General features: G+C 37.1%; 1 protein-coding gene across 2 annotated transcripts in view; it reads left to right on the forward strand.

Moving 5' to 3' along the window:
• The window catches only part of EFNB2 (ephrin B2), a 53,164-nt gene extending 34,370 nt beyond the window's left edge, over positions 1-18,794 (forward strand). Inside the window, exons 3-5 of one of the 2 annotated variants that reach the window (XM_032226924.1) lie at positions 12,159-12,251; positions 13,006-13,119; positions 15,567-18,794. In XM_032226924.1, the coding sequence (XP_032082815.1) occupies positions 12,159-12,251; positions 13,006-13,119; positions 15,567-15,949 (590 nt within the window). In that variant the 3' untranslated portion in view covers positions 15,950-18,794. The remainder of the gene's footprint in view (positions 1-12,158; positions 12,252-13,005; positions 13,120-15,566) is intronic. The other variant, XM_032226925.1, reaches the window with a different exon arrangement.
• Positions 18,795-23,565: the final 4,771 nt, after the last annotated feature.

Raw genomic sequence — 23,565 nt, forward strand, 5'->3', positions numbered from 1 at the left:
GTCCCACTTTAGCCATGAAAGCCAACTGGGTGACTTTGGACAAGTCACTCTCTCAGCCCAACTCACCTCACAGAGTTGTTATAGGGAAAATAGAAAAAGTAAGGTTGCTGGATATGTCCCCTGCCTTGAGTTACTTTTAAAAATAATAAAAGTGGGGTACAAACAAACAAATCTCGTGCACAACAAAACTAAAGCAAGTGTGCTATCTTTTAAAGCATCACTTACAAAAACATTCTCCAAAACTAGCTTCTGAGGAGCTGTGATCGAGACTCAGCACATTTTTAAAGAAGAAAATAAAGCTTGCATTTAGCTTCCACTCCTCCTGAGGAATTGGTAACAGAAAAACAAATTATGTTACTCATTGCATGGCAAAATATTTACTATTGGGCAGGCATCTCTCTGTATCATGAATGTTTATGAATTAATCACTTTCAAATTAATGCTATATGAACACACCCAACTAGATGAGTGATATCATTTAGTTATAAATAGAAATGCCAATATTTAGTTTATAGGAGGTGGCAGTGCATACAATGAACATTGTAGTTTAACTGGAGAGTTTCGTTTTTAATTCTTCTCTCTAAATTTGGACATAGTGGACAATGAGCAGTGTTTATGCTTCTATTTGAGAGAAAACTGTTGAGGAAAATAATGGATGTTATCTTCTCAACAACTACAGCTACAAAAGATTCTAGAAGCAGTAGATTATCTAGATCCTTCCTAGTTCAGGATTTAGGGCCACACATGGGATTAAAAAAATCAGTTGCTTGGTGTCTAACCTTTGTTAGGATTGGGTGAAATTCTTGATTGCTCTCAATCTCTTGGTAGCCTTTAACATTGTGGTATTCTAGTGCATTGCTGCCTTAGGCTGAGGTAGAAATGCTATGGAAGTCAATCTGGTTTTGGAAGGGGTTGGATAAATAAATGAATTCTTAAGAATTTGGCAGTACTTGTCAGCAAATATGTAGACATTCTCTAAATATCAGTTCTAACATTGATTTTGGACAGATTTTTACTCCCTTTAAAGAGCAGGCCTGGGACTTAAGAGTGCTGCTATACTCCTGCCGTTTGCTGGCATATTGGGTAGAAATATATTCTTGTCATTACATGTATGTAATGCATAACAACCTACTGGATTGATGATAGTAGAGTACCTCTGAAGATGGCTTGAAGCTGCAATTGATATAGAATTCAGCAGATATAATGCATCGCCTTTGCAGTCACTGCACTAGTTGCTTTCAGGCCAAATTCAGAATGTTCGTTATTGCCTATATAAGATCTTGTACTTATAGTCCTGGATTACATTAGGAACCACATCATCCAAAATGTTTCTCAACACCTGTAAGAACTTTGAGGGCCTTATATGTGCTTCTGGCACTGTGAGTGATGTAAAGAATGTGTCCAGAAAGCAGAGTTTCCCTGTGGTTTTGCTGGCAGCATAGAACCTGTCCCTGGAGATATGGCAGATTTTTCACTTTTGACATACTTGAAGGTTGTGAAATTCCTTTTTAGGTGGAAGGTTGGAAAAACACCAAGGTTACAATTCTACTTTATTGTAAAATTACATTAACAGAATCTTGAACTCAGAAAGCACATTTCCCTTCTGTCACATTTTTACCATGTAATAAACTAGGGAGGGTTCCTTCTGAGACATTTGCCATGCCTGTGTCCTTGCTGTGGGCTAAGCTATCTCTTATCCAAGTGTTCTCCTGGCTGCAGCTCTTCCCACTGTCTCCCATGGTCATCCCCAAGTACCATTGCAACTGGTCACTTTGACTGTATTGGCATTGTGTAAATGAATACACAATAATAAATACAGGGACGTGATGGCTCAGTGGCTAAGACTCTGAGCTTGTCGATCAGAAGTTCGGCAGTATGGCAGTTCAAATCCGTAGTGCTGCATAACGTAGTGAGATCCCATTACTTGTCCCAGCTTCTGCCAACCTAGCAGTTTGAAAGCATGTAAAAATGCAAGTAGAAAAATAGGAGCCACCTTTAGTGGGAAGGTAACAGTATTCCGTGTGCCTTGGGCGTTTAGTCATGCCAGCCACATGACCACGGAGATGTCTTCGGACAGTATTGTCTCTTCAGCTTTGAAACGGCAATGAGTACTGCCCCCTATAGTTTGGAAGGACTACACATATGTGCAAGGGAAACCTTTACTTTTAAATGAATACAATGAAATGAAATAATACCATGAAAGCTGATAATAGAGCAGGGGGCATCTGTGAAAAGTGGGAGAGGTATTAAAAATCAAGATGGCAGCTGCATATATAAAAGGAACCGATCTTCAATTTTGCAGTTGTTACTACTATCTTTATTTTTTTATTTCCGTGTATGAATGTCCCTGAAAAGAAAGGGTGTTGTGCTGATCTCCTGCCTAATGAGTAATTATGAATCATTTCCTCTTGATAATATATTTTTGTACTCTAGTCCCAGTTATAATATATAGAATAAATGGTCAGCAAAAGCAAGAAACAATGTATAAGATTGTTTAAAATAAATAGATAAATAATGTATGAATAGATAACGGTGATGGTTAGAAAGATAAATGGGGTTATGGTAGGATGTATGCTGTGGATTTCTTGTAGTGTTTTTCCAAAGGGAGTTTTTGCTCTAATTCTAAATGTGACAGGATATTCAACAACATAATCTCCTTAAAACACACAAACACACACTCTCACATATACTAGGTACGAATTTGTGGGCAGTAGGACCTGTGTTTTTATCTATGTCGCATTCTAGCATTAGAAAACTGCTTACATCAATAATTAAATTTAAATGGAAATTTGTATTAGGAACAAAGTCTATCATAATTCAGCTAGCACAGTTACTGAGAGCCTCTGTGGGCTTTAAACCCTGCCTGAGAGATTCTTCCATAGCTTTCAAGCTCTTGAGGACCGAGATCAGGGGATTGGTATAAAAGCAATGTAATACTTTTAATTAAAGCTCTGTGCTTAGATCACCACAGACAGCTGCTTATGTGCAATTTCTAGCTGCTACTAAAACAAGTACCTTGATTTGTGGTTTTTCTGCCAATGTAAGTCTGGGTGTTTTTGAAACTGCCTTGTAAAATTAGATAACATATGTATAAGAAGTAATTACTTGATGCTTTACTAAAGTAGGCATTTAATGAAAGCAGAAGCAACCAACATCAGCTACAGCATACATACGCAATCCTATGGCAAAAATATTTTTAAAAATATTTCTTTTAAAGACTTTGAAAAACTGATAAATCCATAATAGACAATTACCCTGTTTCCCTGAAAATAAGACCTCCCCAGGTAATAAGCCCAATCGGACTTTTGAGTACATGTGCTAAAATAAACCATCCCTTGAAAATAAGCCCTCCCCCCCAAAATATTACAATACAGAAGCAGCCATGAGATGACCACACTTGCTGCCTCCTGCACCTCAAAAATAATAAGACCTCCCCGAAAATAAGGCCAAGTGCTTATTTTGGGGGTTATTTTGGGGAAACACAGTAATTTTATATAGGAAAGTATTCTTATTGTTGTTATGAAGATGAAATAATTTTTACTGGTTTTGCTTAGACTTGTATTTGAAGAAAATTGTCTGAAAATGCAACAATATGAATTTCTGAAATATAACTTCAATATATAGTTATATGTTAAATTCTTGAAAGAGCTGCTTCATATTACTTTTTAATCCCTAAGAGAGCTGTGAATTTTAGTCCCACCTTAGACACAAAAGACAGTTGGGTAACTTTGGACCAGTCACTTTCTCTCTCTACTTAACTCTCCTCATAGGGTTGTTGATGTGAGGACAATAGGAGGAAGGTGCATTGGATATATTTGCCACCTTCAGTTATTTAGAAAAATAATAAAGGTGGCTTACAAATAAATACCGTATTTTTCAGAGTATAAGATGCACCAAGATTTTGAAGAAGCAAATTTTTTAAAAAAGTTTTTGCGTACTGCAGACCTCCCCAAAATGCTTTTTTTGTCAAAAAAAAGGGCATGCATAGCCTTTAGGAGGCTCATAGAGTGCTTCTGGGAGCTGGGGGGGCAAAAATGAGCAAAAAACGGCCCATTTTCACTCATTTTTGCCCTCCCCAGCCCCCAAGAGCATTCTGGAAATCGCCTAAAGGCTATGCACAGCCATTTTTGCAAAGGGGGCAGGGTTTGGGGAGGCAAAAAAATCTGTATTCAGTGTATAAAACGAACCCAGATTTTCACCCTCTTTTTTGAGGGAAAAAGGTGCATCTTATACTCCAAAGAATACAGTATATACATAAATAAAATATATAAAAATAGGATAGTAAACAGAATATATTCTGCTTGGTCACCCAGAAGTCAATTTTTGATCTTGTTCCAGTCTCTGATCTCTTCACTTTTATGGTTTATCATTATGTTTAAGAAATCATATCACCTTATATGGAGCTTAAAGATGCATATGAAATCTCACAGATTAGGCCTCCTCCGAGTGCCATCTACCAGCCAGTGCCGGCTGGCAACTACGCGGAAGAGAGCCTTTTCAGTAGCAGCTCCGACCCTCTGGAACGATCTCCCCGTGGAGATTCGTACCCTCACCACCCTTCAGACCTTCCGCACAGCCCTCAAGATCTGGCTATCCCGCCAGGCCTGGGGGTAAGACTATAATCCGCCCCCACCCGAATGTTGAATGAATGTTGCTTGATTTTAATTTTACATTGTGTCTTTATGTCACTGTATGTCTTCCCTTCCCATACAAGTTGTTAGCCGCCCTGAGTCCCCTTAGGGAAAAGGGGGCGGCCTATAAATAAAATAAACTTATAAATAAACTCAACTAAAACTAAAATATGAAGTATTTTCACATCCCTTCCTATTTTTCACGTGTTCATGTAGAATAGTGCTCCTTCCATTTTTGTTTTGTGCAACAGAATATTCTGAAGCATCAGCTGTAGATATTTCTCCAATTTAATGTTCTCCAATGTGTTGGACTTCAGTTAATGGGGCTGAAGCCCAAAATACCTAAGATAGGCTTCTGAAACACTTCCCCTTTCAAAAAGTTTTTTTTACCAGTACTTCTTAGTCAAGCTGTATTTTCTATTTTAATTTAAAAAAAATCAACAATAACTGCAGAACATTATTGGCAAACACTGTAATGGTGTATAGCATAGCTTGGATAAATTCTAGAATGCTTCAGAGATTGAACAAGTACAAAAAAAATATGGGGTTTTTTTGGAACTTAAGTCTTTACTGGTGAGAGATTAAAATGGATTAGATCAGGATTAGATCTGCCATTCCAGATCTATCTCTGATATACTGGTTGGCACACTGGTTGGGCTGATGAAAGTTGTACTTTAAAAAGTTTGAAGAATGCAATGTCTCATTGTTGCACAGTGATATCCACATCTGTTCTCAGTTAACTGGAAAAAAGAAGGACCATAATCTACGGTATCAGTCTGTTTTATTTCCCTAGCCACTTCTTGCCCTGGTAAATCTAATTGGTTTAAACAAACGCCAACCTTCTAGTTTCTTTTTCCTTAACTGTAATAAGGGTGGAGGGAAAGGGAGTGGGAGACTCAAGAGACAGTGGCCTTTTCACATCTTTTTTAAAGCAGGGAGCTTGGTTCTTTTCAGGTTGAGAAGTGCACTTGTCCCTTTTAGTAATGTGCTTAGGGCCACATTAAGAAAAACTGTTAAGGACAAAATTCCTTTACATGTACATTTCATTAGAAAGAAATATTGTTAATGCAATCACTCTCTAGTGCTGCTTTGAATGATATTTTTGCTGGCAAAAATGCCTTTTAATAATTTTTCCCTACAATTTTCTTGTGGATGTATATGAGGATTTTGAAGAGAGCTCTGGAATTACAAGTTGTACGCCTTTTTAAATAATTGTTGTCTAACATGATATCTGAATGACTTCAGTACTAATCAGTGGTGGGTTTCAAAAATTGTTGCAACCTACTCTGTGGGTGTGGCCTCCTTTGTGGGAGTGGCTTGCCACCCATGTGACCAGATGGGAGTGGCTTTCCACCCATGTGACCGGATATGAAATTATGAATTAGTACTTAGGTCGGTCCAAATAGCTATTCAGAAACTCTGGCATTGAAGCATGCAAGTGTTAAAGCTGTCAAATTACAAGATCCTTGCCAGTGGTGGGTTTCAAAAAATTTTGGAATCTCTTCTGTAGGTGTGGCCTGCTTTCCAGGTCCACTGGTGGAACTTCTAACCGGTTCGGTAGATTTGACGAACCGGTTCTACCGAATAGGTGCGAACTGGTAGGAACCCACCTCTGGTACTAATGTTCCAGAATTTAGGAAAGATAAGTGACTTCATAGAAAATAGACATAAATGAAATATTTTTGACTGCTCCTAACCAATGTGAAAACTTCATGATATGTTCCATTTGCTTCTCTACGCAGAAGGAAGTTTCAACATTTAATTCCCTTTCGAACATCAACATTAGCAATGTGTGAATACTCTATATTTTTCAAGCTCACAGACTGAGTATAGGAAGAGATGCACCTAAATCTTTCATCAAATAACCAGATAACTAGTCCTTTAGTAGATTTGTGCAGAGACAGGCAGTCTCTGAAGATGCTGTCAGCCTCTGCTTCCCCTTGAATTTCTCTCTTATTTGGTGTGGGGCATCTTTTCATACATGGATCTATGTAGTTGGTTGGGGATAGTGGATGAATATGGGGAAAGAAAGCTTGGTATCTCTAGCTGATGAAAAGAATCACCTAATTTCTGTAACAAAAAGAAAACGAAATCAACAATTTTGACATGTAGTTAGTCTCTGGCATTATATACAGTTCCATTAAACATTTCCTGTTACTTCTACTTCCATTACCTTTACCAGCAGTATAACAGTACAATAAAAATGGAAGTTCCATTCCCACATTTTATAATGGAAAATGTACTGAACTAGCTGGAAATGTTTAAAGCTGTGTTTTTATATATCTGTTTTATCTTCCAAAATATAGCAATTACTATTTTTGAATATTTTGTATTTCTTCCCTGTATCTTTATTATAAGTAGTTTATTCCAAAATTATTCACAAGGTAGTATGAATCAAATGCATTATTCATCTTATTTACTGTTAATGAAATTATTGGTTGAATTGTAGTCCAAAGGGAGATTATATTAAACTGCTTAAAAATGGGAATTCATTTTGAATGGATGCTAGCATCCAATTGGTAAATGACTCTTACCATCTGCAGTTTCATTGCAACATACTTTCATGCTTTAAAAAAAATGCACCCTGTTTGGAATTAAGAATCAGTTTTGATTTTGTGTATTTTATAGGTCTTGCCTTTGATTTTAATCTCTTTGTGAATGAAAGGCTGCATCTAGGCAAAAATCCAGAAGCTTAATTCTCCATCTGATTAGAGCAGTGTTACTAACTTGATAGGCTGAAAGCAGCCAAGACTTAAGGCAGTGGCTTAGTCTTCTAGGGAGGCAGAGCAATAACAGTCAAATGAAGAAGTATTAAAATGTAATATTATTTCCAATCCACAGGGACTGTATAAAAATAAGACCACAGACATGCTTTGTATATATATCACTCTATTTTTTCCCCTTTTTCATTTGGAATGAGATACATTTCTATAAATAAGGATTTCACAGATTTCTGAAGATATATAACAAATCAAAACTTGATTGAAAGACTCTCTGTCTTTTTAATATAAGATTGTCTCCTGAAGATCAAAATGTACATATTCTAAGTAAATCTAGGATGGGTATAGTGGTTAAAGCATCAAGCTAGAAACTGTGAATTCTAGTCCCTCCTGGGCAGTTGTGACTGTAGGTCAGTTGTGCTTTCTGAGCCCTAGAAAGAAGGCAATGACAAATCTCTTTTGAAATTTTGACAAGAAACTACAAAGACTTATCCACTCCAATCCAGGCCATTGCCAGGAGAACACTGACTCAAAAGTGTGCAAGTGTACACCTGCACAAAATCTAGGAAGCATCTTTATATTGAAAAAAACTTTGAAAAGTGGCACTTTGTAAAACATATTGGGCTTGACTAAAACATTATTCCTGAAAGCATTAAAGCAGCTAGGTTTTTCAAAAGTCTTGTTTCTGCTGTACTTGTATCAGAGGTGTGTTGCTCCTGGTTTGGCCCAGATTGGACGAACCGGTAACAGCGGCGATGGGAGGCTCCGCCCATTCACCTGGACATTTTTGCGAATGCCCAGAAGTGTTGCACGCGTGCACAAGCAAACCGTTAATTTAAAAACTGGAAACCTACCACTGACTTGTATCCATGTGCCCAACCATTTTGTTTCACTGGCAATACCAGCAGAACTATTATTTGTGCATGGGAAGACTGGCAGGAAAACAGTGTGTGCATTTGTACAAATGAATACTTGTGGGAAAGCCCTTGTAAAGTTGTAATGCTGGAGCTTCCTAAGGATGTGTTGTGTTGATTTGAACAGGCATGCTTTCCTACACTCCTATTCTTTCAGACATATCCTTTTTATTGATGTAGCCATGCTTTTTTTTAAAAAAAAAAACAATCCTTTGGTGGGATCATATAAATCATATCTCTGCGATGGAATCAACATTATTAAATTTGAATAGGCCAACATAGCTCCAGACACACTGTGCTTCTATAGCAGAAATATATGGTTGATTTTTTTGCAGTTTATACGTTTTCTAACATTACTAATTTATTTCTATCTCAAATATGAGAAAAATACTTCCTGCTTCATATCATACTAATAATAAAATAGTAATTTCTAGGTTGTATTCTATATGCTAAAATATCCTAGAAAATATTCTCTCACTTTGTTGAACATTTACTATGGAGTACTAGGACAAATAATAGAAAGCCTGCATTTAAAAATGAAGAAATCAATGTGTATAAAGTCATAGAAATCAATGTGTTTAGGGGCATTCAAAATATGCTCCCGGGTTTTATGTTTCTCTGCATAGCTAGTTTGACTGAAATAGAGATGGTAATCTGTTAAAAATGGGAGCAGCATATCTAAACTCTTGTATTGTGGTTTTAAGTATGGTTATTGAAAACCTTACTGCTGAGCTGTAAATTGCAAATGTTTTTGGACATAACAGAAAAATAAGTTTAGCTAATGTGGCAACCTAAGAGGTTTTTTTTTATTTGCAAGCATACACAACTGGTCAATTTCTTAGCAAGTTGCTAGTAAGTAGCTAGCCACCTATTTTTTTTTATTTTGCTGTGTTCCAATTACATGGCTCCCAACAATCCATTGCATCGCTTGTACGGTGGAAGATGGCCACACTTTGAATGTAGGTAGTGTCAGGAGCATGACAGAAATGAAGCTCTTATGTGGTTTCCCTTATATGGAAAACCTGGTTCATTTCTCTCCTCAGCCTTAAAGACAGGAACTAAGGATGAAAAGAACAATTGATCAAGGTTACCACATTGACTTGTAGTTGCACTGGAGCTGAGGCTTAGTTTGGGTTTTTGGATCTTTGCATGCATTTGAAATATATTCAAAGGAAGCGTAAAAGCTGAGGAATATGGTGAGAACTTGTGTGTTCTAATATGCAAATGTTCCTACAGAATTAACTAAACATCAGCATTCTTTTGTTATAAACATGTCACATGCATGCACGAATGCACACATATACGCAGAATACATTAGACAGTGTAGGAAGATACTCACTTGGTTATTCAGACATCTAAAAATTGACTCCGAAAGGAACCACTAATCTCCCACAGTAAAAAATTCTGATACTTATTTATTGCAAAATCATTTACCAAATATTCATAGCTCCTTCAGACTATACTAAATTATAAATGTAACATGAGAGCATTTTTGCAAAACCAGCTTCAAGCCAAGGTAGGTTCAGTTCCTTAAGGTAAGCAACTACATAATAGTATATATTTCCTTGGCAATACTAGTTTTCAAGGGTTTTGTTTTGTTCTATTTTGAGAACAAAGCTCTCGATTTTTTTACATGATTAGAGTGGCATCTAGTTAAGATAACAAACCATACCTTTTCTTTTTGAAAATCAGCATGACCCTGGCTATACTCTTACATTTTAATCAGAGAAAGGTAGGTTTTAAAAAAGTGAATTCCTGCATCTTGGCATTAAGAAGAACAAGTCACACTTTATTAACTATGCTGTCTACTGGAGTTTAATTTTATTATTTCTGTAAACCGTATGGGCACAAAGGCAAAACCCAAAAGGTCATAAAAACACAGCAAAAGATGCATTTGATTTATGTCCAAAACTGGTTCTTAGTATTGATTTTCTTTTCTCTGGAGGGAGGAAAAAGATCTCAGCAAAACAAAACTATACATCTCCATTATTTTCTAGCACTGCAAATGTAACACATCAGATCTGTTTTCTCCCGAATTACTCACTTTAAAAATGTACAGCAGAAGTTAGAAAGTGAAGAGGTGAAATTTTGTTAGTCTCTAACACCAAAAGACAAAATGTGCTTCAGAATCCAGAAAAATAGGAGAAGGAGCTGCAAGAAAGGGAAGTTCATATAGGGAGGAATTATGTTACACCCACAAGGAGGGAGAGAAGTAGAACAAAAGCAAGAAGTAGATCAAAGGCAGAGAAAAAGTTCATAGTTTTTGCAGCTAGTGAGAAGATTAGAGAAAGAAAAATATCAACATGGGGCTGGGAAGACGTAGTGAAAGACTCTGGACATATGAAGGAAACAGGAATATATATATATCTATTCCACATTTTTCCTGGGGGATTTCTTTTCTTAAAATGTACTGTGTGTGTGTGTGTGTGTGTATTACATATATATGTAACACACATATATATAGTATATTTTAAGAAAAGAAATCCCCCAGGAAAAATGTGGGATAACTAAAAGACCAAAAGAAAAAGACTTATGGGGCCCTATCTAAATTAGATGAAAGGGTGATTCTGCTGAGTGCCAGAAGTCTCATTTAATTACTTTTTCTCCATGGGAAACCCTACAAGTATTTTCATGGCCTTCCCTTATTTCTTTTCTTTCATATTTTGAGTAAGTGGCCAGATGTAGCATATGTGCTGTGAAGGGCTACAGAGCCCTCTCGTTCTCTCTCTCTCTCTCTCTCTCTCTTTGTGTGTGTGTGTGTGTGTAGGGACATTTCCTTCAGAAATGAAGTGCAGTCATTTGGCACCGATGCAATAAATTAGCAATTTTATTTTTGTAAATCAAGACGGACAATCGGCAAGACGATTTCTGGATGATTTCTGTAGTAAACATTGTAGATTAGAGTGGTAACCTGCCAATTCCATCATCCCCTCGTGGTCTTCTAATCAATATCATGGCAGGAATTTTCACCTGTTCTATTGGTAGTTTTCTGAGGGACACTTTTCTTGTCTTTGGCTCTCAACCGATCTGTATCAGTATTTTTACAGCTTGCTTTTGAGCTACGTGAAGAGAGTGGTAAGCTGAAAGAATACGATTGCTGCAGTGAGATTTTTGCCAAGCAATGTGATTCCATTTTAAGGAGAAAATGTCTCTCTTCCGTTAGGGTTGATATATATCACTAGATAAATGTAGATAAAGGTAGATACTTTACCTTACATTAACGTAAAGTAGCTAAGGAATTAGGAATGAGATAAAATGTGTGTGTGTGTGTGTGTCATGGTCATGTGGCCAGCATGACTAAATGCCAAAGGCGCACGTACTGCTGTTACCTTCCCACCAAAGCTGCCTCATTGAAGATACAAGCTAAATAAATGTTAGACTTCAATTCATATCATATCTTACCTTGTTAGTATACAAAAGCAAGCACTGGAATATGTAAATAAATTATTACAAACTGTAAAACAAAGATATTCACAATTTTTCGCAATCTAAAAATACAGGATTTGTTTCACCTGTGGGACTTCAGTTCAATAAAAAAATTAAAAACCAAACTTCCTTGTTCTGCTGAACTTGGCAGACTTCTTTCTGAACTAATTCATTTTTTTCAAGGGAGTGAAGATGGGTGTGGAGAGCAAACACTGGTATAATAAGTCAGTTGACAGCTATGGAAAAAGGCACCTGGATGAATTAGAAACTAAAAACACAGCCTGTATTGAATGTTTGTTTGTTTTCTTAATTGCCGGTATTTCCCAGCTTTTTCTGGACAAACCTGAACAACAGAAGTAAATTTGGACAAGTGACATCTGTTTTCACCTACTCTTGTTTTGTGTGAGCGGCTGTACCTGTTAGTATCCTGAAAACTTTCATTTGATTTTTTTTCTTTTTTCAATCAGCAACATCCAATGGATCCCTTGAAGGCTTGGATAACCAGGAGGGAGGTGTATGCCAGACAAAAGCCATGAAGATCCTTATGAAAGTTGAACAAGGTAGTGATCATCTTTATTATTGTTGTTGTTGTTCATTCAACAATTGTAAACAGCTTTCGCTCCCCAATTCAATGGCCCTGGCTTTGCAAAGTTGGGTGAAACTGTCTTATATGCTGAAGCAAAATTCTATTTTCTGCAGCTAAGTTACTGACATTTTATAGGAAGAGTTAATTCACTAAGATCTTTTCATTGAACAGCTCTTCTTAGAAGGATAAGTCATCCTTGAATAGTATGTGCTCCAGTTATTCTTGCTTGTAGAATATATATTAAAGTACAGTTTCATAGCTCAAAATTGTTTTAAAAGGAGAGGGAGCTAATGTTTTCATAGCTTTGCTTGTAACAAAACCTCACTAAAAATGAGGGTTTTGTTCATGGTCTTTTTCTCATCTACAGATAACCTATTGTACAGGGAAAGAATGGATTGTTCTTCCTAATTAGAGGTTGATTTAGTAGTCAATCAATTTGCTTGGCTGTGCTGAAATGTCATTTGCAAAGGCTTTGTTGCCAATTTCAGGAACCCCCTTCATTTTTGCTGATAGCTTCACAATCTGAATCTCTAAAATAACTATTTAGCTTTTTTTTTAAAAAAAGAAAAAAAAACTTGCTTTAAAGAGGAAAATTAGATTCTCATATCTCCTTGTAGTCCTAAATAAAGGACCTTCTGTTCAAAGCCATTCATGCCTCATGAAAATTAATAACCAGCTTAGAAAGCACATTATTATTAGTTTGTAGTGAATCATTTGTGTTCTTTCAGTTCCCAATTCTGGTGGGTCCCCAAATAATGCTGATCCAACTAAACGCCCGGAACAGGAAGCTGGTACCAACGGGAAAAGCTCCACAACAAGTCCCTTTGTAAAGGATCATGCAGGTAAACAGGAGAACATCTCGATCCTGAAGGAGGGTCTGTTATGGGCTTATCTAAATGCAATCCTATGGAGACTGGGGTGGGGGAAAGATTACCTATGGTAGAGGAGCTACCACTTCCTAAACTCCTTAGAGCTTGCAACAGCTACAACAAGAGTGACAGAATGGCTTTTTTCCTTTTTTCCTCTTCTTAAAAACATGCTTCCTCCCCACTGATTCTGTTGGAAAGAAGTTATCTATGTCTCTTCCAAGACTGGCATAACCCTCCCTCTCACACATACAAATTCAGAGTATGTTGGGGAATGAAAATGCTTAGCTTCAGAGCTTCCCTTATATCATTCTGGTATGTTCCTTTGTCCTTATCACCTGCATGGCCATGGAGCTTTGGCTGCTGATCAAGGGACAATCTATGCATCATATTTTTCTATCTGTTCATTGAAAAAGTCTCCTGGGAACATCAGATTGCACCTCAAAAGCATTAATCAAACCAAACAAATTCAATATATAACAGCCAATTTTTTTTAAAAAAAAAAGAATATGCCAATCCAAAGAGCTCCTGCAAAAATGCATTTTCTCTCTCTCTGTCTCATGTTTGGTTTCATATAAATTTGGTTTTGTACATAGTTGCTACTGATCTTTAGGAACAGATCTTACTCTAAAACATTTTGCAATTATAAGAAATGGATTTTATTAAAAGAAAAAAAGGAAAACATTGATTGCAGTCCAGGACATAGTCAAACCCTTTTATTTGGTATGCTTTTTAAAAATTTATATTTTTATATTTAATCAATTATGGATTGCCATCATTGTGTCCTGGCAGCATTTCTGAAAGTTTCATTTCCTGACCTGGTGAAACTACCAGCCTGCTCTTACTTGGAGAAGCTAGCAATAGAGATATTGTCCTGATTTCAGCTTCCCATGCAAACATATAGTTGCTATACAAAGGTTGTCCCTATTGATATCAACAGCTTGCTCTTCTGCTAGAGCAACTAACACTGCTACATTCATAAAATTTGCATGATAGTGACTCTGTGTTGCAATTTCCCATCTCCTGAAACTGATAAACAAGGTTCAAAAGCTCTCTCCTCCCCCCTCTGTATTGGCATGCCATGGTGGCTGGAATTTTTGCTTGGTTAATTATGTTACCGGCCAGCACTTTAACATCAGCTTCTTCTCTTTACTTCACTTGAACAAGAAAGAATACACTGGAGAAAGTTAGCAGAAAGAACAGCAAACTGAGATTACGGTTCAATATCGTAGATACTAATTTATTTTAAAATTCCCATTAGTTGTTTCATGGCTTCTTTTCAAATTTATTTGCCCTCATCCTTATAGACTTTTTAGTTGGCAGCTAGTAAACATCAATACTTTCATATTCTAGAAATATAGCGTGCAGTGGCTTTTCACCTAAATTTAACATCACAGCAATATTCCCATTTAAATCAAGCATCCAGTTGCAGCTAAATTAGCACTGATTTTTTCCAGTGAGAAAGCATTTGATTCAATTAATAAAACTTGAATATCCTTGCAATAAGGGCTGCTGCTCACATTATGCCTGCTTCTGATGTCACAGTTTTACTATTTGAATTCTATAAGCAGCAAGTCCCTTGCTACTAAATATGACCAACACACTGGAACCTTCTGGAGTGGTGGCTTTTTTTAAAATTTGGCAACTTTTGAGATGTGTTGGCTTCAGGTCCCATCCATCCAGCATGGCCTGGGGAATTCTGGGAGCTGAAGTCCACACCTCTTAAAATTGACAAGTTTGAAAAACTACTACACTACAAGGTTCCAGTGGGCCATGATGCCCCTGTACAAAATACAATTTTCTGTGTATCGGTTAAATAACATTTTGGTTTGGAAAGCTGTTAAAAGTCCGTTCCAAGACTTTGGTTTGGATAGAGTCCCAACACTGATAAGCTATCAGTTCCTTCAGTCAGGATTAGAAAAGTTACATTGAACTCTATAGATACCTATTCCACTCATCAGTGTTTTTATTTTGTTTTAAATTCTGGGCTACATAATAAAGATGCATACGCAGACAGGGAAAGGCACACAGTAGTATAGTTCAATACAAATTGGTGTTTGTAAAAGATAGTGACAGATGAGTTTTGAGAATTCCTGTTTCCCTATTTTATTTTATTTGCTGCCTTAAGCTGGCCAACGCCTGGGGAGACATTATATGCATCAAAGACTGTTTTATCAGTGCTGTCTTTCTATGTTGATGGGTGAAGAGAGATACACAAAGTGTAATTTGGGAGCAACATGATAGGAGAGAAACAGTCAGAATGTGTTTTTGTAATGTGAATGGTTGCATCTAGCTACTCAGGTTTTCAGAAGACAATTAAATGTGGCTACAAAGTGGTGATGGACAGTGATTGTTTTGAACTTAGATTTTTTCCCTTCTCTTTCTCTCTTTCTCTTCCTGTCTCCCTCCAACCTTATTCCCAGGTCCCAACTCAGATGGGAGCAAAGCTGGACATTCCAGTATCCTTGGTTCAGAGGTGGCCTTATTTGCAGGGATAGCTTCAGGGTCCATCATATTCCTCCTCATCATCATCACACTGGTGGTTCTTTTGTTGAAGTATCGAAGGAGACACAGGAAGCATTCGCCTCAGCACACGACAACTTTGTCACTTAGTACATTAGCAACCCCAAAACGCAGTGGGAACAACAACGGGTCTGAACCCAGTGACATTATCATCCCTCTGAGGACTGCAGATAGTGTTTTTTGCCCTCACTATGAGAAAGTCAGTGGTGACTATGGACATCCTGTGTACATAGTTCAAGAGATGCCCCCTCAAAGCCCAGCAAACATTTATTACAAGGTCTGATGAACACTCAGTGTGGTACCTGTTTTGAAACTCTCTCTCTCTGTCTGGTCAAATGCTATCCGTGACACAGAGGTTGGGGATTGTGATGAGCCACTGTGTGGGTTCCTGGACCAGATGCAGAGGAGGGAACAGCAAGCTCCACCCTATTACAGAGAGCTGCTTTGAGGGGGCAGCTTTCGAGTCTGTAGAATTCCTGTCTTGGTGAACAAGCATTTACTTGGAAGCTGGAAGAAGTTACATACAAGATTCCCATAGCAATTGCTGTTTGTTCATCACCTTCTAAGCCATGTGCTGTAGGCATTCAGGCACGTACAAAAAACCCCAGGGAAGATGGAGCAACTCGCAGATACTAATGGTTTTAGGCATTCTAGGAAGAGAGTCTTAAGTCATCAAGCTTGAAATGCAGCCCTGTGACTTTGTGTGTGCTTCTCTTGGTGCTCATGGATTTGTCTTACAGACCTCTGCTTTTAAGTAAGATTTAAAACTTTTTTGTTTGTTTTAGTCAGTCCCTGTGGCATTTTACTTCAACTGAACGGCATTCTGTCATCCTTCACGTGAAAATTTATGCACTCCATATCACGCATTGCTTTTGGAAAAGTGATTTTTCTAAAAATTATTTTTTACCATCCCATACTCCACCTATTTGTGAAAGCAGCCTTACTTGAATGGATAATGCTTTGGGAGAGACTTTGGGCTTGCTGAAAGGAGAATCTTCCAGCCAAAAGCTAGCTTGTCAGCCGAATCCACAATAGAAGTGACGTGTGGCAGAAGAGAGTGGGAAGGGCTGAAAGAATGCTACTGTCTCTGGAATATCAACTAGACAAAGCTAGACAATTTAAATAGCACAGCACTTTGATATCCGGAGTTCAATGAAGAGTGTTAACACACAGCAATAGGAGCAGCTGATTAGGGTCTGTACTTGAAGGATGCCAAGGTTTTCTCAAATAGTAACTTGCAGGAGGAAATACTTCTCCCATAAAGTAGTGCAAGTAAATTAATGTGCCTGAAAGACAAGACAATAGAAGGCTGCTGGTGATATATTAGGGCACGACTGCTGTGGTACTTTACCAGCAATAAGATGTACAGCTTTGAACTAGCTGTAGCAAAATCTTGGTCTGCTTCAAATGATTTTTTTAAGCAGACGCAGCTGCTATTACTTATCATATTTTATCTAATCATAGGGAAAAAGAAAACAGCAACATCTGACATAGACAAATCACAAGCATAATGGTCAAGGGGGCTATAATTCCATCACTTAAAACAAAGCATTCACATCTATATAAAAATTGGTCAGGATTGTATTTTTCCTTCAATCAAGCCTTTTGACATTCTGATTTCTGGAAGTGCATTTTGAGTTAGTCTTGCACTGCCAATTCATGGGATTTTTCTCTTTCTGAAATAAAGCACATATGGTAAACCACCACGATGCAACACATTCGGCTACAAGAAGGGGAGGTATAATGTGACTTATTTATAATAAGTGTATAGAACCCCAGGGACGTATGGTAGCAGATTTTGTTCAGATTACTAATATATCTATATATTGAAATTGCACACAATCCTTACAGAAGATGTGAAATTCCTCTGTGACCATGAAATCAATTTGGCTACTTCTGGGGGAAAAGAAATCTTTAACTCCCAAAAGAATAATAGTGAGAAGAAATGTAAAATTAACCAAGCCCTCTTAGCTGTTTTACATAACCAGTAGACTAGGAAACAAAGCCCCTGAATCATGAGAGATAAGTGTATAACTACACAATGTATTTTAACAAGATATTCTGATATGGCTTTTTTTTTTTTTTGTGCTGTGTTTTCCCGCCTTGCCTTATGAGATGGAGTATTTTTTGAGCTGGATACCAATAGGAAAGTTTACTATAAAGTTCCTGCTTTGAAGCATAGTTGTTGTTCTCCTCCAACCTCTGCACCCTGGGGGACATAAATCTACTTTTTTATGTGCTATGCAAAATAGATGTCTTATCACATAATCCTGTTACCATAGCAACACTTCACTTTCTGGACTCGAAAGAAGTTGTAGCGACAGCATTTTAAGGTTCTCAACTTCCACAGAGCACATGCAAAAAAGAGAAAAAAAGAAAAAAAACCACCACACCACACACTACACCACAGAGTCCTGTCATAGAAATGATTACTTTCAGTATTTCCTGAACCTGAAAATGACGTTGGTGCATGAAGGGAGAGATGGAGGGGAGGGGAAAGCGAGAAGTAGCATGGTTCTGTGGGAGGTTACTATGGTAACTAGCTACAGCACAGAAGCAGTCGTTTCCTAAAGCTTTTCTCTCTATGAACCCATCCATGCAAGGTTTTTCTTGTAAGTCCTTAGGATTTGGAGGGGAAGTGGAAAAATAGATAGGGTAGTTTAAAAAAAAAAAAACCTGAAAGAGGTTGTTTAGCCAGTTAGTTCCCTTCTTATAATGTACTAAACATGGGGAGGGGAGATATTGAATAAATCTATAAAGAAGAGCAACCGGCAACCCAGGAGAGGGGGGGAGGTTGGGACAAAGGAGCCCCGTGTACCTGTGTTGTGTCTTGTGCAGAATAATGACAATCTTGCCAACTGTTCCTTGAGGTTGGTGTTTGGTTCAGCTTTGAAAAGTTACTGTAAATGCCTTGCTTGTGTTAGCCCTAACTTTTTGAAAATTTACATCATCCTGTTTTGAGAGTGAAGATGCTGTAAATAACTTGAGATTGACTGTATATGGATTTGGGGTGTTACAGTAGCCTTATTCACCTTTTTAAATAAAGATTCAATTAAAAATACACATGGAATCAAGAATAAACATCTTTTCTTAACCAGACTGTGTATATAAAGCAACACTGGTTTTTTTTTATAAAGTCTAAGCAAGATGTTTTGTATAAAATCTGACTTTTGCTATGTATTTAGCTACAGCTTGTTTAAAAGGCCGTGTCATTCCCCTTTGCACAGTATCCAGGATAAAGAGATAAGATTTAAAAAGGTTGCCAAATTGCTGCATATTTGTGCTGTAACTGTGTACCATGAATATTTATTTAAAAATTCCTTTGTCCAGTTTGTAAGTAACACAGTATTATGCTTGAGTTATAAATATTTTTTTCTTTTTTTTAAAAAAAAACACTAGACTGTCTTAGTTTTTAAATCTGCTTTGTTCTATGTTGCAGTTAGCCCCTTTGAGAAATTGAAATCTATGAAAATTCACATTCCACATCTGTTTCAAACTGAATTTGTTCTTTAAAAAAAATAAAATATTTTTTTCCTATGGAAATAGTGGATTCAATAGCCTTTTATGGAGGATGGGAAATGTTCTTCCAAGCGTTCTCTTTCTTTTTCAAGTTAAAATTTTAATGTAATATTGAGGGGCGTGAAGATCCTTTTCTGCCTGAGAAAAGTTTTGCTTTCATTCACCCAGGAATGTGAAGTGTGGCTTGTTAAGAACTTGAAAGAGCCAGGTTCCTACTTGCATATGCATTATATATAAATCTGGAGACCTAACCTTAATACTAAAATTGTTTGTGAGCAAAGAATTGATTCACAATATCTCTTTTTATGGGTTATGTACAGAAATTGAGCAAATAAAAATTACTTAAGACACAGAATAAGTTTAGCATGTAGCACTTAGACTTATATACTGCTTCATGGTACTTTACAGCCGTCTTTAAGGAGTTTACAGAGTCAGCATATTGCCCCCAACGTTCTGGGTACTCATTTTACCCACCTTGGAAGGATGGACGGCTGAGTCAACCTTGAGACGGTGAAATTTGAACTGCCGAACTGCAGCTAGCAGTCAGCCGAAGGAGCCTGCAGTACTGCACTCTAACCACTGCGACACCTCGGCTCAATGATTTATTGTCACTTTGAATGTACACTAATCGGCATACATTAAAATGAAATTTCATTGCATACTCAAAGGGTGTCCACCTCTAATATGCACTACACAAACATGACCAAATAAATGCATGCATGCATGCATGCATGCATGCATACATACATACATACAAAATTATGCATATACCCACATATATAACACAGAAATAGCACAGTTCAGTTTGGATGTATACATGTCCAGGACCAAACTCTCAAGAGCTAAAAAAAACCCACCCAACTTTCTAAATTTTCAAAATGGTGCCAGTCTCAATACTAGGATTTTGGTATTACTTCAGTTGTGGAGCAGGAAAAAAAGAAAACGTGCTTGTCCCATCCCAAAGAATGAGACTGCAGATCAGGGGTGGGTTCTGGCTGCCACTATTGCCAGTTTGCCACTATTGCCAGGCGGCACCTCTCGCACATGCACAGTGCAACAAAAATTGCTCTGCGCAAGCGCAGAAGGCAAAAACAAGATGGCGGCACCTATGGTGGTGCCAAGAAAACTGGTTCAGGGGCATGGAAGGCCTGGGACGCTGCCGGTTACAGCGACCCAGGCCGCCAAGTTACTACTGATTTGGCCAGTAGGAACCCACCTCTGCTGCAGATCTTATTCCTGTACAATCACATGTCTTGCCTGCCGTACATTGAAATTATTTGAAGACTGGAATCTAGATTCAATCTCACATTTGTAATGCAGGAGCCATTACAAAATAGCATGATTTAGAAAGCTAGGGTACCTCTTGAAGACCACCATTATAAGGATACTGGAATAAAAAAATATAATGTGGTAGTGGTCCTTGGTGTTCTCTGAGCTTGGTTGTTTTCATGCAGACATTTTGTTAGACAAACTGAGTAACATTATCAGTGCTGCTAGCTAGTTTGGGTAATGAAATGCCGGCAAGAAAAAATCCAAGCTCAAGAGAACACCAAGGACCCCTCATTTCAACCCTGAGGTACAAACATTTCCCTTTATAAATGCAGTGTATTGTACCTGTCTTCCTGCAAGTTTTTTTAATGTTAGCCTCTGCAAATGAAGAAGCACTGAGTTCATATTTGCATTTTAGTACAGATTGTCTTTAATATCTACAACCATTCGTTTACTAACTGTTGGAAGTGGCAACAGCACTAAAAAAAGAGACAACTGATCCTTGCACTACGACCATCACAGCAACCCCACAGTCACGTGATAAAAATTTGGGCCCTTGGCAATATATTTACAGTGGTTGCAGTGTCCCAGGGTCATGTAATTGCTATTTGCAAACTTCTTAGTTGACCTCTGACAAGCAAATTCAATGGGGGAAACTGGATTCACTTAACAACTGCAGTAATTTGCAAATGGCAAAAAAGTTATAAAATTGGGCTTGACTCACTTAACAAGTGTATTGCTTAGCAGTGAAAGTGCTGGTTCCAGTTGCCATAAGTTGAGGACTATCTACATACTGATGTCATAATTTTTGATGGGCAGTAAACTTGCTATTCTCCAGTACTGCCTCTGATACAATGAATAGTAAAATTAATGCAAAACAAGATTTGTAGCCCCTTAAACACATTTTTCATTCAATCAGATTTCACACACACACATGCATAATTTTTTTCTTGAAGGAAAGCAAGAGAGGGGAGAGAATGACGAAAGAGCCACAAATATTCTTGCATTCAGACTATGAATGTATATTATGAGATAAGAAATGTTGGTCTTTGATGAATCCATGAAGAATTTGAATGAAATCTTTTCATAATTTCGGATGCCACTATTTCAGCTTAAAACCAGTCTTTGTATACATCTTCTCAATTATTCTTGGGGTCAACAAAGAATGCCTTGAAGGAGTGTAATGTATTGTCCCTAGATTTCAATATGGCCATTTATGCTTATAGATTTTGACCAATTATTTTTTTTATTATTGCCTAGATTGCCCAATGTTAATTGTGGCAAGACGTTGAATAATGGTAGCATACACCATAATGGGACCACAAAGTGGGTTAAGTTCCCCAGTTGTTGTAGGTGCAACTATTAGGCTATGTAATAATATTGATGACTATGGAACAACATTGGCATTTAAGTTGCACGTTTAGTTCTGGTGTCCATATTGCCTTGGGCAAAGTGGTTGTTTGCAAGCCAGTTTGCAAAAAAGAAGCCTCATTTTGCAAGATGAATGATAATTAGATGACTCTTGGTTGCCACTTAGAGATTGTCCAGGTTTGGTAGCCCTATTCTAGATCATTGAGATTTGATTGGCTTAACCCGGGGATAAATGACCACAAATGGTACTCTTTTCTTCTTTTACATTGAAATAATTTCTTCCTAGTATTTGTCAATCCATTAATTCATTGGGCAGGTATTATAATGTGGGAAATACTTTATTTACATTTACATTATTTACATTTCTTGATTGATGGAAGATGGAAAAACTGATATTCTTACAGCAATTCAAGATGATTGCAAGGAACTCTACTTTCTGAGGCCATATCCAGCCTGGATCACCAAGAGTTAAATGCATGGTAAAAAGCCTTAGGAAGTAAATAGAAATATTTTTCACATTTCATAGATGTCATACTCTTCATATTCACTTGAAGGATCTTTTGTATTAGAATATGAATCTTACTACTTTCTTACTTTATTACATATCCACCACAAATAAGCCTCTTCTTTACATTTGCATTTCCAACATTCATTTGAAGTTGATACATTCAATAAAATTTTTGTAGGAGGAAAGAAAATAGATCTACAAAGTTGAAGTTTAGCCTAGCAGTCCCCATACAAATATTTAAATCTGGTATGCAAATACTGTTCCATCTGCTTTTATTAACATCTAATAAACATCAAATCAATAAGTCACTCTGCATAGTGATATCTGCCAACAGATGATAGATAGATAGATGGTAGATAGATAGATAGATAGATAGATAGATAGATAGATGGATGGATGGATGGATGGATGGATGGATGGATGGATGGATGGATGGATGGATGGATGGATAGATAGATAGATAGATAGATAGATAGATAGATAGATAGATAGATAGATAGATAGATAGATAGATGATAGATAGATAGATGATAGAGCAAAATTGCAATATTATGGTATTAAAGAAATTGCTTATCATGCTAAATACTGCTGTTGATACTTGCTCTGGCATGTAAGCAGCCATCTAAATTGAACAACAACAAAATAAATTCACAACCTTTGGTAAAATAATACTTTTCACCATATTTAATTCGTCAATTACTGCCCTCCCCATGGTAACCATTATATGCTGGTATACATTTTAAGTTATGTTCATTTCCAAGAAAACTGTTTCATTGAGATGCATTGGTACTTCATTAATATTTTACAGTAATATTTGATGCAGTATCAGAAATAAAGGGACAAACTGAATTTTTAGTGTTCCATCATCATGACGTTGGGTGAATAGTTGTTAAACATTTGCCTCTAAATTATCTAAAGGCCCTGTGTTTAGCTAAGGAAAATTGCTGCTTTTTTGCCAATGAAGGTTTTTGTAGACATTATTTTCTTCTGCTTTTCAGTCTGATTTTGCAATTATCTTATAGAACAATTATTTTGGAATCAGATTATTAGTATTTCTTGAATCAAGAGTTGAGGAAGAATCTTGAATCAAGAGTTCTGCGGAGATTCTGGAATTATTCTCTTCTCACCAATTAATGTCTCCTCTTAAAGAATATCTTTCAAATATTTGTACCATGATTGCCAGTGTAATTCTAGGCATGTCTACAAAGAAGTTGGTGACTAGCTTAGTCTAT

Source organism: Thamnophis elegans, chromosome 11, assembly GCF_009769535.1.
Source record: "Thamnophis elegans isolate rThaEle1 chromosome 11, rThaEle1.pri, whole genome shotgun sequence".
In the NCBI taxonomy this organism is placed as follows: domain Eukaryota; kingdom Metazoa; phylum Chordata; class Lepidosauria; order Squamata; family Colubridae; genus Thamnophis; species Thamnophis elegans.